A 14,691-nucleotide genomic window follows, 5' to 3' on the forward strand; every position below is an offset into this window, starting at 1 on the left:
TGCATATGCTGAACCAGCCTTACAGGAATAAAGCTTCCTTGTTCATGGCAGATTAACTTTTTGATGTGTTGCTGGATTTGGTTTCCCAGTATATTGTCGAGGTTTTTCTTTCCTGTTTTTGAGATAGAATCTCAGTCTTGTCGTTAGACTGGAGTGCAGTGGCACAATCTCTGCTCACTGCAACCTCCGCCTCCCAGGGTCAAGTAATTCTCCTGCCTCAGCCTCCCAGGTACCTGGGACTACAGGTGTGCGCCACCACACCCAGCTAATTTTCTGGTGTTTTAGTAGAGATGGGGTTTCACCATGTTGGCCAGGATGATGTTGATCTTCTGACCTCGTGATCCACCTGCGTTGGCCTCCCAAAGGGCTGGGATGACAGCTGTGAGCCAACCCGTCTGGCCTTTGTTGAGATTTTTTCATCTATGTTCATTAAGATAATGGCCTGAGATCTTCTTTCTTCATTGTATCTTTGCCAGGTTTCAGTATCAGGATCATGCTGGCCTTGTAGAGGGAGTTAGGGAAGAGTTTCTTCTCACTGTTTGAACAGTTCCAGCAGAAGTGGTATCAACTCTTTTTTATACATCTGGTAAAATTCAGATGTGAACCCATTTAGCCCTGGGATTTATTTTGGTTGATAAACTGCTACTGCCTAGATTGCAGAGCTCATTATTGGTCTTTTTTGGGATTCAATCTCTTTTTCATTGTGTCTTGGTAGGGTGCATATGTCCTAGGAATTTATCAAATTTTTCTCGATTTTATGTGCATACAGGTGTTCATAATATACTCTGATGTTGTTTGTATTTCTTTGGGGTTAGTGGCGATATCCCTTTTGTTGTTTTTAATTGTATTTATTTGGATCTTCTCTCTTTTCTTTATTAGGCTAGCTAGTGGTCTATTTTATTAATTGTTTGAAAAACAAGCTCCTGAATTCCTTGATATTTTGAATGGTTTGTAACATCTCAATTTCAAAAGGAGACTGAAAAGTTAGGGCAATTATAATCAAAAAGAACAAAAGTGGGGGCATCACGTTACCCGACTTCAGATTATACTACAGTAACCAAAACAGCATGGTACTGGTACAAAAACAGACACATAGCCCAATAGAAAAGAATTCAGAGCCCAGAAATCAGGCTGCATACCTACAATCATCTGATCTTTGACAAAACTGAAGAAACAAGCAATGGAGAAATGATTTTCTATTGAATAGAGAGTGCTGGGATAAGTGGCTAGCCATATGCAGAAGATTGAAAGTGGACCCCTTCCTTACAGCATTTACAAAAATTAACTCAAGATGGAATAAAGACTTAAATGTAAAACTCCAAACTGTAAAAATCCTGGAATACAATGTAGGCGATACCATTCTCAACATAGACAGAGACAACGATTTTATGATGACGATACCAAAAGCAAAAATTGACAAATGGGATCTAATTAAACTAAAAGCCTCGGTACAGCAAAAGAAACTATTAACAGAATAAACAGACAGCCTATAGAATGAGAGAAAATCTTTTTCAAACCACAGCTGACAAAAGTCTAATGTTCAGCATCTATAAGAAACTTAAACAAATTTATAAGAAAAAACAAACATTATAAAGTGAAAAGAGGTCATGAACAATTTTTCAAGAGAAGACATACTTGTGGCGAACAAGCATAGGAGAAAAAGCCCAATGTCAGTGATCATTAGAGAAATGCAAATCAAAATCACAATGAGATGCTATCTCACACCAGTTAGAATGCCTATTACTAAAAAGTCAAAAAATAACAGATGCTGCAATATTTTAGAGAAAAAGGAATACCTATGTCCTGTTGGTGGGAGGATAAATTAGTTCAACCATTGATGAAAACTGTGTGACAATTTCTCAAAGACCTAAAAGCAGAACTACCATTCGACTTAGGAATCGTATTGCTGGGTATATACCCCACAGAATAGAAATCATTCTGTGGTAAAGACACATGCACGTGTATATTCATTACAGCACTATTCACAATAGGAAAAGTGAAATCAATCTAAATGCCTCTCAATGGTAGACTGAATAAAGAATATTTAGTATGTATATATTATGGAATAGTATGCAGTTAGGAAAAAGAATAATACTATGTCCTTTGCAAAAACCTAGATGGAGCTGAAGGTCTTTATCCTTAGCAAACTAACACAGAAACAGAAAACCAAACAGCACATGTTCTCAATTATAAGTGGGAGCTAAATGATGTGAAGACATATAGAAGAAAAACACACTCTAGTCCTTACTGGAGGGTAGAGACTGGAAGGAGGGAGAGGATCGGGAAAAATACCTACTGGCTACTAGGCTAGAAACTGTAGAAAATTAAGGTTGAGCTCTAAAACTGTTTTCCATGGTGTCGAGATGTAACTTTCCCATGTCATACTATGTGCTGTTTCCCATGTTTTCATACGGTGATGGATGGGGGTGTTGCAAGCATTGGGAAAAGAAAACTGAGATGTCTTAATGTTTCTGTGTTTCAGCAGTTGAATGTTTTTATTATTGATCTGTGTTGTTCTTTGTGTGCTTATTTGGTTAGTATTTCATATCACGTAGTGCTCTGTCTTCTCCAAAAAAGATGTGTATTTATCTTAGGAAAGAAATGCAAAGTGTGGTAAATACGATGGGTCATGAAGGTGCAGTGACACTGACTCCATCCTACCTTCAGGGATAAGCCAACCCTGAATGTGAAAAGAGACGCTATTTTTATTGCATAGTACCACACAGGGCTAGAGCTTCCCAGAACCAGCTGGGGATTGTTTCCTAGACCCAATGTTGTTTACTGTTAAATCTTGTGGCTTGAGACATCTTCTAATTGAATTCGATATTTTAGTGTAGGTTACTATCTTTGACATACATCATTGAATAAAATGCAGGATATGTATTTTAATTTTTTTAATTTACCACTTCATTTCAAGTTATTCTACCAAGCTCATGAAATATTTCGCTAATTGTCATAAAAGTGAGGTTATGGCACATGCATTCTAAGATTTAATACATTGTTTCTACGGGAGGTTGAAATACAGTATACTGAATCTTAAATATTATAGAACTTTTAAAGAATTTGGCTTAGTTGCAGAAGGCTGTGGTATATTTAAGAATTTTATGTATTCTACATTACTCCTTAGGAAATAGATTTTCACACCTGGTGTGCTGGCTCACGCCCATAATCCCAACACTTTGGGAGGCTGAGGCAGGAGGATTGCTTGAGGCCAGGAGTTTGAGACCAGCTCAGGCAACAAGGCGAGACCTGGGTTCTATGAAAAAATAATCAAATAGGGAACATGCTTTTGAGATAATAGAAACATTTGATTCTCTTACATACCACACTGAGACTAATTGAAGATAAAAAAAAAAAAAACTGATTCTGGAGATAACACAGACAAATCAGAACACATTGATTTCTGATGTGACAGTCAGTGTTCGATGAAACTGTTTATAGAAAGTAAAGCCAAAGTGCCTTATTTTACGGGGATACCTTTTAATAACCCAACTGTTAGACGAATAAAGCTTTTTTAAAAACTCAAAGCAAATGTTACTAATCATTTGGAGTCTGGACTTCCCAGTTCACAGGGTTACTTCTAACATGTAGAGCACATGCAGCCTTCTGATCAATCGAGAGTGAGGGGACTGCCCCTGCCAGAGTTCAATTCAGCCCGAGGACCCCATGGCAGCCCAAGGTCTTGGTTCATGCTGTGGAAACAATACGGAATTTATTCACTCAGTAAACATTCACTAGGGTTACAGTCATTTTAATATAATTCATCGTAAGGTGATGATCTCTAGGAACGTCATCACAGTGGAGCAACCTGAAAGCTCCCAGCAGCCAGCAATGAATGAAAGGTAGGGGCGGGGCTGCCAACAGGGTGGGGCCTGGTGAGCCACGTGCCTGGGCTCCCCCATCACAATGTGGGTAGGGCGCCTCGTGGAGGAGACTGTGCCTGATTGGTTCCTGGGCACCAGGTTGGTAGGGCAACCTCCTTCAGTTGGTAGAAAACACTGGAAGGAGGAACTCCCTCTGCGCTGTCTTCTCCGAAATCTCCGCTCTCAGGCTTGTTGTATCTAGACCCATTTTAAATCAAGCAGGTTCCCTTCAGACCAGTCATCTCAGGGGAGGCAGCTGAGGCGGGGAGTGAGCTGTCAGTGGGGTGCGGCCCCCTAGCCAGGGGCTGGCCCTGCCAGCGTGCCTGTGTTTCAAAGAGGTGAAGTGCTGAACTGTGCGGACCGGGAGGCAAGGGAAGGTCCAAGTTGCTGGAGCGCACCCAAGGTGCCCCATGGGGAACACGCTGAGTTGTTGTTTGTGCCCCAGAGGCAGAGGCAGACGCAGGCGAGGTCTGCGTAGGTGGCCTGAGGATCTGTCCTTCGGCTCTGACATCAATGGGGCGGTGGCAAGCAAAGGTCCAGGCCAACACAGAAGGAACAAGTCCAACACCGGTGCCAGACCCATTTGGTGCCCGTGCTGGCTGTGTGGGGCGGTGTCCGGCAGCTATGACCTCGACGAGGCAGTGTGGAGCACAAGTGCAGACCAAGGCAGAGAGGAGCAGAGGCCGAGCAGAGAGATCACGGTGCTCCCCAATGCCAGACCCAAGCAGAGCCAGCACAGGGTGCACTGGGCAGAACCGATCTGCAGCCATAACATCAATGAGAGGGAGGTGGCGAAAGCGCCAGACCGTACTGCTGTGGAGCCTGCCCTGCGGGATTTGGGAGCCGGTGACGGCCATGACCTGCAGCACATCAGGGACCAGGAGATGCCCAAAGGTAAGGCAATGAATGATGCTGTTTGCCCTCAGGCACGCCTCTGGCTGACACTCATACCAGTTCTCATTCCTCCCCCCAACCCACCCGAGGTATCCATGGCCTCGGGCTCCTCGGTCCTGGCCCTAGCCAGCTTTCCCAGGCCCATGCACCAGGCAGGAGGACTGGCCCTGCCTCGTGCCGGCCCCCACCCTTCATGCTTTTTCCCTGCTGCGTCTGGTGGTTTCTTTCTTCCTCCCTACCCCAATGCCCAGTTGTGGCCCCTTTCTCAGCCCCAGGCTGGATGAAAGCTAAGTTTTCCAAATAGAAAACGCATGCTACAGATTTCATTGCTGTAGAGGAAGTGTCTTATAGCTCTTCTGTTTACTTTGGTTGGTCTCTTAATTTATTTAAACGTTAGAATAATTAAGCTTCGTGATGAATGTGACTTTTGTAGCTGAAAGATATCGTTCTCTCAGAATATTAAAAAAATGGTGAAAGAATGAACAAAGATAGTATATGAATGAATTCTGCCTTTATACACAAAGCATGAAAGGACTTTTGAACGTCTTTGGTGGCGTAAAGTAAGCCTCTGAGTGCTTTCACACACCAGGTAGAAGATGGGTAGTGTTTGATGACAGCCCAAAATAGACTCTTCATTTCATTTTTGAGGATTGATAACACATTTACAGGTGTGTCTCATTTGACCCTGTCTCCACAAAAAAATGGTTAAAAAATAGCCGGTTATGGTGGCTTACACCCACAGTCCCAGCTGCAAGAGAATCTCTGGAGCCCAGGAGTTTGAGCCTTCAGGGAGTTATGCTGGCTCCATCTCACCATTGCACCACTCCAGCCTGGGCAACTGAGTAAGACTTTGTCTGTTTAAAAAATTGTTTTTGCCCAAGACAGCTCTTTGTTTTAAGACATTTGAAATATTGAGCTGGTGTCTGACCACAGTAATTGACCACAGCATCTCATCCTGCTTCAGATTTTCCCTGAAATGTGCTGGTAATAGCAGCCTAGAGGAAGGTGGTTATATTTGATAAGTAGAGGGAGGAAGGCATATATGTGATTCATCTGAAAGTTGCATCCGTTTATTTAGGTGCAAGTTTGAAAAAGAAGTTCCAGTCCCAGCCCGGTTTTACTCCACATGCATGGAGAGATTCTGTGATTTTTGTATTCTCCAGTAGAATTGGGACATTGGTGCCTTTATTTTCTTGACATTTATTACTAAAAGCTTTTCTCAAGACTGTAAAAGTGATTAAAATGGCTATGTCGCTTTAAAAAGAATCTTTTGTACTCACCTCACTTAGGACAGTGTTTCCTCTTCTTCCTCTAAAGGTCTTGCTTCTGACCGTCCAAGGGCAAGCACACTCTTCCTGAGAAAGTATCAAATGAGTGGTAAGACAATATTATTTCTGCTTTCAAAGAAAACCTAAACATTTTCTGTCTTGTATATAACAGAGAGTATTTAGAGAAACTCAGATATTAGTTAAAAATGTTCAACTTTTCATAGATTTACTTGTCTTATTTTCACATGTGATATAATTTCCTTTAGTTGTCACTGTTTTTGGAAACATACAGACTTTGTGTTTACACATTTGGTGACATTTTCACCAACACAATTAATTGGCCACATGATTTAGTGTAGTAGTCACGGATTTATGCCTTTTTCTTCATACGTCTTTGACATTTTTCCCTTGCTCTAAAGAGTATGTTTTAATAATGACTGATAGGATTTAGGCCACAGCTTGGATTTCACTTGAGCAAATCAAAAGAATCCATTGTTCTAGATTGGATCTGTGATGTTGGCCTCCTTTTTCACAGTGCTCTAACCACAGTCACATCCAAGTGGATGCTACAACTTTTTCATTGCAATGTAATAGAAACGTAACATGCCCTGTGCTGTTTTCCATATTAGCCTTAGTGTGTGAAACTAGTGTAAAGTTTCCATATCCTGCCTGTTTTAGGATGAGAATTAGAACTGTAGGATTTTTCTGTACTGTTGCTTATGTTTCATAATGTTCTGTTATCTTGCTCTATTTTCAAAAAGCCATACACCGTGTTTTTCAGTTAATTTTAACAACAAGAATACAAGAACTGTGGGTTCTAGAATAACATCAGAACTAATACAGCACAAGAGAAAGGGGTCGTTCACCTACATTTTCATAGTTTGTGTGGACATTGTCTGACTTGAGCTAGTAATTTCTGGTTAGGATTCTTAAATTTCTCAGTTTCTTCCAAGAGCCATGGGCTTCTCACACATAGAATGTACGGAAGTAGAAGAAAACCAATCCCCTGCCCCTGTCACTTCAGTGGTTAGAAATGTGTGTCAATGAGACCAATTCAACTTCAAAGGAGGAGGTATTGTAGGGAAGAAAGTGTGGCCCAAGTCCCTCTTTGGAGCTTTTATTCTTTGGACATTGGTAGAACAAAATGATTGTGTGTGCTGAGGATACCCTGTTCAGTTAGGTTGGCATACTCATTTTGACATTTAAGTTTAAGGTAGGCTACCTTTCAGTTGAGTAAAGACCCATTTATTTTATCAGTAATGTATGACTAGATGACCGAGAAGTCATTTGGGATGCTGCCAGATATTCTAGCGCATCTCACGATTGACTCCTGGCCAGAAACTGGTTCTTAGAGCTGTCAGCTATTAGATCCTGGTAATGAAAGTAAGCTATGTGTAAATAGAAAAGAAAACACTGCTGCATAGTGGTTCAGAAATACAATAGGTAAACGTTTTTATTAGCGAAATTTCTCATCTGTCCCAGATATTGGCATTTTTATGAAGGAATACTTGAGACGCGATAATTTATAAAGGAAAGAGGCTTTATGGGCTCACGGTTCTACAGGCTGTACAGGAGGTGTGGTGCTAGCATGTGCTTCTGGCAAGGGCCTCAAGAATCTAATGATCTTGGTGGAAGGTGAAGTCATCATTCACATGGTGAGAGAAGGAGCAAGAGAGAGTGGGAGGTGCTGCAGGCTTTTAAATCAGCAGATCAGGCCAGGTGCAGTGGCTCACACTTGCAATCCCAGCACTTTGGGATGCTAAGATGGGCAGATCACTTGAGCCTGGAGTTTGAGACCACCTTGGGCCAACAGAGTGAGACCCTGTGTCTATGAAACATTTAAAAATTAGCCAGATGTGGTGGTGCATGCCTGCACCCCCAGCTACTCTGGAGGGGAAGGTGGGAGGATCACTTGAGCCCAGGAGGTCAAGGCTGTGGTCAACCATAATCACGCCACTGTACTGCAGCCTGAGCATCAGAGTGAGACCCCGTCTCAGAACAACAACAGTAACAACAACAAAACCCCGAAAAGATCCTCCATGAACTCAAAGCAGGACCTCACTAATCACCAAGGGGATGGAACTAATGCATTCATGAGGGATCTGCCCCCGTGATCCAAAGACTTCCCCACCTCAAAACCTGGGGATTACATTTCAGCGTGCGATGTTGAAATGTAATCACAGACATTCCCTAATTTGTTTTGCCTTTCCTTATCTACACAAGGATTCTTTCATTTGAACGTAATAGAATATTTGTTAGGTCAAGAAGTAAAACTGTGTTTTCAAATTTTACACTCAGAGATTCATCATGCCAGATTATTTAAATGTTAAATTTTGTTTAAATTAAAAATTTTTAATTGATTTTTTATATAGCAATAATCAGATTTATCTTGTTTTATATAGTGATGATCGGATAATTAGCAACTACTTTTATTCTATGGTATTTTATTATACCAAAATTGATTAGATATATTTTTACCTTTAGTGCAAGAAAAGAGGAGAAGCTTTCGCATATATTCTGTAAGTAAACTTTCGAAAAGTTAAGAAATTAATTGTTTAAATTAAAAGTCGATCTGTCATGATTCCTTAGAAATGTAACAGGGACCCAGTGCTGTTAGCATGATCCTTTTTTGGTGAATTTTCTAACTCTTTTCTATTTTCCTAAGTGTCAGATTTATGCAGGAAAGTCTTTAACTTACTGTGCCCATTTTTAAGGCTGTCTGATTTTTAAGTTAAATTTAAATTGGTTGTGATATTGCCTGGGCAGTCCAAGCATGGCTGCTGGTTTTCTGGAAGCAGGGTTGGGAAGCAAGGTGGAGTTTCCCTTTGTGTGTGCCATTTGCTCCCATTTCCCAGGATTCAGCCCTGGTGGGTCTGAGCTCAGAAACCTTCAGGTGTAATATATCCAGGGAATACACATCCACATTCCTTCTAAGATGAGAGGATAGGTGGACCTGCGGTTCTAACCACAAACTTACTATTGACCTTGCTGGCTCTGTTGTGTTTCACCCTACCTTCCCAGGTACCATGTGCTATGATTTCGGAGACTGTGTTGGGTTCTTCAAAATACACGGCATTGCTTGTTTCTGTTCATGTCACTCCCTGTGGGCACCAGGGTTGTGCTTTTATGTCAGTTACCACTCCTCTATCTGCTTGCCACCTTGCAACATTGACTCAGAATCATCTGCTGTCAATCCTGTCTCCTGGTTCTGTGTATAATGTTTATTTTATGACTAACTCTCATGAGATTTCACAAGGAAGAGAAAATAAATTTGTGGTCAATCCATCATATTTAACCCACATTTAGAACCTATATGTAAGTGTAAATCTAAGTTTAATGGAACATAATTATGACCTTAATTCAGACAATTTTCTAGTTATACCTATTATAAGCATATTACACTTTTCCACTCAGGCCTTGTGTAGTAACTCTATTCAAACTCCATACCTGCCATGTGGTCCCATTGTTGTGCAACATAGATGGAGCCGATTTTGTTAGCACACAAAGTATTGGAAATTTTCAAGTTAGCTAAAAGTCATTAGTTATTTTAAAAACATCTATAACATGTCTTATAAAAAGTGGGGAGAAAACCGTGATCTCGAGGGCCGGGTGTGGTGGCTCATGTCTGTAATCCCAGCACTTTGGGAGGCTGAGGCAGGTGGATCTCTTGAGGCCAGGAGTTCAAGACCACACTGGCCAACATTGTGAAACCTCATCTCTACTAAAAATACAAAAACTAGCCAGGCGTGTTAGCACATGCCTGTAGTCCCAGCTACACAGGAGGCTGAGCCAGGAGACTTGCTTGAACTTGGAGGTGGAGGTCACAGTGAGTGATAGGAAATTTTAAATCAAAAAAACGGGGACAGATTTCACCTGAGGCTGTACCAACTAGTCTGTGTTTTGGTGCATTATTCCTGTTCTTTATATTCTCATGTATGGAATTTTCCTCAGAATTGACTTTTCTTATTTTAAAGTATTACGCTGCACTACCTCAACAGTAGTGACGTTAAGGGATACCTTCTTTCCCTTTGAATGAAAGTATCGGAATCAGTCCATTTTTATTTTTTATGCCGTATTTGTTTTTGAGACAACAAAAGTATACACATATAATCACATAACACTGTTAATGTAATCTATCACAGAATAGCTTAAGAAACATAAGAGTTCAGCTGGAGTTAAAACATTTCTATCTTAAAGGGTAATTTGGTCCTTCAAATAGTAATGTTGTTCAAAAACATCTTGGATTTTGGTTAAGAAAGAAGTGAATTTGCAGTGCAAAGCATCTGAAGCAGCAAAATGCTGTTGGACTGTATGGATACTTCGGATTATTGGCTACTGGCAATGTTTAAATGCAGCATAGGTTTATAAACAACCACGAGATCTTCTCTGTACCCTGCGTTTTTTTTCATACTGGCTGATTAGTAGTAGATCCAGCCCTGTTGTGTCTTTAATGAGTTTACGAGAGACCCTAATGGAAGAGTGTGATAACGTGATGCAAACAAGCATATTAAGAGGAGGAAGGAAAACTCATCTGAGTTAGTTTTTTTTTTTCCAGTTAAAATAATCAGTATTTTGTGGTTTTAAATAAAGCTGTTGTTCTTTTCAACTATTTGGTGATTGGCATTTGGCTACTGGGATTATTTTTAGGCAAGAGCACTTTCTCTCTCTCTCTCTCTCTCTCTCTCTCTCTCTCTCTCTCTCTCTCTCTCTCTGTCTCTTTCTCTCTCTCTCACACTTTCTTTTTTTTTAATTTGAGATAGAGTCCTGATCTGTCACCCAGGATGGAGTGCAATGGCACAGTCTCAGCTCACTCCAACCTCCGCCTTCAGGATTCAAGCAATTCTCTGCCTTAGCCTCCTGAACAGCTGGGATTACAGCCACCCAACACCACACCTGCCTAATTTTTGTATTTTTAGTAGAGATGGGGTTTCCCCATCTTGTCCAGGCTGGTCTTGAACTTCTGACCGTGTGATCCACTCACCTCAGCCTCCCAAAGTCCTGGGATTACAGGAGTAAACCACCTCACTTGCCCAGCAGGAACATTTACTTAACATAATTGAGGCAGTTTCCGTATTGACTATCGCACTCTCAACAAATGAATAGATATTTTTAAAGTATTTTAGAGATAGTTGATTTTCCACAGGGCTCAAAAGGTTCACTGTCATATCTCTGATAGCACTGTGGATGAATTTTCACTCATTTGTATCTGTAGGAAGATTTACTTTCCAAATTTTCACTGACTTGAATATTGGTCAAGCTCTTATTGAACTCCTTAATTTCTCCGACATTCTGTGCTCAGCAGCTGCATGTAGGAGAGAAGGGGTTCTCCCTCTCCTGGAGAGGCTCACTTTCTCATGAGGGGGATGCCCTGCAGGCAATTGTAGCATGCAACACACAGTGAATTAGACTGATGAGTACGCAAACCCAGAATTGTTTTGTGGTGTGGCTGCAGGCAAAGGGATCCCAGAAGGTGGATGAGGTCAAGCTTGCTGGGACAAGGGGGAAAGGAATAAATATTCCAGACAGAGAGCAGCACGAGTGAGGCAGGAATGTGCCATAATGTGCATCAAATAACTTAAAGAATGAAATCAATTAACTTTTGAAATGAATGCAGAGTATTCTCAGAAGTTCTCATTTGTGTAGTGTCATAGCAGTCTTATGTAAACATGAAGTGAAAGTTACATTCCAAAAGTTGTTTTCATCATCTGATTTGTGGATGTGAGAGAGTCTTAAAGCAGTACTTTTTGCATCCTCCCACAAGGAAACAGGCCCAGGGAGACCTATGGCCCCTCACTTGTTTGGTGACTGAGCAGCTCTGGCACACACACTCTCTGACTCTAACACACTGGTTCCATGGCACTCTCTCTTGAATGCACACACTTAGGATTAGTAAGGGAGTAAATGTAGTATTAGGTCTTCATTTACTGCAATCAAATGCTCTTGTGTCAATATTATTTAATGTATGATATTCTGTTGCAGTTAATGAATAACAGAAATAGAAAATCTCAGTGCTTTTTCCTGCATCAGAAAAAGAACATGAAATTCCATTATAAATGTTTCCCATTATTTATAAAGGGAATTTATAATAGTGGCTTGCCAGGTTTGATGATCAGTGTCATATCAAGGGCAGCATTTTATAACCCATTTTTCAAACATCATCTGTGACAATTAAGAGCCTCCAATGAGATTCCCATAGAGCTGCACATGATACCACACTCGGACAGGTCACGGGGTATGAAAAATACCTTAATGCTTTATTGTTTGACATTTTGACAAAGGGAAAAAACCCAAACTTGGGTAAGTTTATCCTTCCATGATGTCTTTATCTTCCTTCTTCTTCAGATACCTCCATGGCATCTTGATAGAAAATACAGCTCGTGTTCCACCATATTCCTGGATAACAGCACAGTCAGCAAGCCTGATCTCAGCCAAATATTAGGATGGTGAGTACAACGAGGTTGCCAAGGGCTGAGTGACAGACCCCCGTATGCTAAAAGCATCCCGGCCATCCACTGTTAGTTCAGCCATTTGGTTGCCCTTTTCAGCAGGCAGTTGTTGAAGCTGATGTCAGTGATATATGGATTTTTCAGGACCTAAGGATGAATTTTTTTAATCTTAGACACTGTGTGGTAAAAGGGAAAGCCAGTTAGCAAATAAGCCATCCCAGAATAAGTAATAAATAATTTTACATTTAACTGTAAAATGGGCGGTGCATGGAGTGTCACGTGAGGTTCGGTGGTTCTTCTCAGCATGTAACTTCAAATTCTGTGATCTTACAATTTGGAGATGACACTGTTGGAAGCACTATAGAAATATCTCTCTTAGATGCTAATAATGTTGTAAGGCCTACTTTTTACAACTCCAATTTGCCTTCTCAAATTATTCTCAGCCTCATTTTAAATGTTGAGGGTGAATGGAAGGACAGACCTTATCAAAGAAAAGCCTCTGTTTCCTGACACACAACATCTGTGGATGTCTTTGTAACACAGTAACATACATCTGAAGAGTTGTATTTGTTCATCCATATTTTCCTTAAACTAACGTGGAAGTACCTGTCATTAATATTGTGTGATGTGGTGTTACGCTGTGTGTTTAGTACTGCTTATTTTAGGAGAGCTACAAGTGTCATCGATTTTTGGATGTGTTATGCTGTTTACTAATAAATTTTCTGCTAATCATGCATAGGTGATTTTAAATTACTTTATTTGGTATAAAGCACATTCATTCTGTGCTTTTAGGGAAATAATGACAAGTGGGTGAGTAGGTGATGGTGAACTAAATCAGCTGAAATGCAGGGCCTAGCAACTTAAAAAGCAAAACACTACTGTCTGGCCTAAATGTAAGCATATGAACACATAGATATAAGTAACTTGCACAGAATGAAAGGTTCTATGGGCAGAAGGGCTAATCTCAGGGAGAATATGTCATTATTTATACCTAAGAACCATCTGCAGACGCAAGTCTTCTATCAGCCTTTTGCCTAGCATTTTGGTTCTCCTGTTTTTGCTGTAAAGCCAGAGGACTAAAACAAAAGAAAAGTGCTCACAGGATATTGTTTTGAATACAGGATTTCAGGGCCACTGAGAGGGTTCCCTCCCCCACCTTTAGAAATATATCTTCAAACCTAACAAATTATGTAATCAGTTCTTACAACATTTTTTTTCCTCCACAGTGTGACCATGGCAATATGTTACAACATAAAGCACAGGTGAGCTCTTTGAAACCTGTCTTGTTACTGCAGCTCATCACTTTGTGTCATACGAAACATGCTGTCAGGTCATAACTCAAGACATTATAAGCTGTAGAGTGCCTATTTTACAGTGCTACAGTAAATCGCTTGTGGGTTTTTTGGTTCGTAAGACTGTTTTAAATTATTAAGGGTTCCAAAGTGTATTTGTTTATGTCTTTGTTTGCAATTTATTTGTAAAGAAGCAGTAAAAAGATGCCCTAGCCTCATGCAAATATATAGTAGGAAAGAGGCGTATTTTTAAAGCTATCAGGTTACTGTGGGTATTCTTTAACCCCATCAAAACTCCAGAAGTGCTAACTAATTAAAATAGTCATAGGAGGATTGTACATATCAATGAATTCGTTCACTAATAGTCACTGATCTTTCTTGTACAATAAATGGATCTGTCCCCTCACTGGCTTTTACAATATTATGCACTGGCTACTTGTTTTCTTTATAGTGTCAAAAACTCACTTTCATTAGTATGACCACCATTATAAAAATGTCTTCAAATAGGGAGATGCCATCAAGTTCACAGTAGTAGGTATGAGTTTTCAAAGTCCAGATTTTTAGCTTGAAAGTTTTAGCTTTATTATAGACAAATACTTGTTATTTTCCTTGAAATGACAGACTCACTTGACTTAATTGTATGGATAACAGTCAGTTATACTTTCAGATACAAATGGTGTTCTGTGAAAAATTGGCTTGTTCAGCTCACAATTTAATCACAAGTGCTTTTCTTTAACATGACCATACTTCAGTATCCAGAAGCGCTTTATGTGAACTTTCTACTTAGGATACTAAAAAGAGAGGCCAAGATTTAGTAACACCATTAATTTTTACTGTTTCATCACGGACATTCTTCAGTGAAACATGCTCTTTAATAAAAACTGCAAGGGGCAGTAAAGAGTGGAACGAATACTGGTATAATTTGGTA

The 14,691-nt window shown here is 40.4% G+C and overlaps 1 protein-coding gene across 1 annotated transcript in view; it reads right to left on the reverse strand.

The window, feature by feature from the left end:
- Positions 1–3,735: 3,735 nt before the first annotated feature.
- The window catches only part of LOC141581415 (uncharacterized), a 578,148-nt gene continuing 567,192 nt past the window's right edge, over positions 3,736–14,691 (reverse strand). Inside the window, exons 17-18 of the mRNA XM_074386828.1 lie at positions 6,038–6,112; positions 3,736–4,723 (exon numbers count right to left, since the gene is read on the reverse strand). Of these exons, the coding sequence (XP_074242929.1) occupies positions 4,073–4,723; positions 6,038–6,112 (726 nt within the window). The 3' untranslated portion in view covers positions 3,736–4,072. The remainder of the gene's footprint in view (positions 4,724–6,037; positions 6,113–14,691) is intronic.

Source organism: Saimiri boliviensis, chromosome 1 (genome assembly GCF_048565385.1).
Source record: "Saimiri boliviensis isolate mSaiBol1 chromosome 1, mSaiBol1.pri, whole genome shotgun sequence".
NCBI lineage: Eukaryota > Metazoa > Chordata > Mammalia > Primates > Cebidae > Saimiri > Saimiri boliviensis.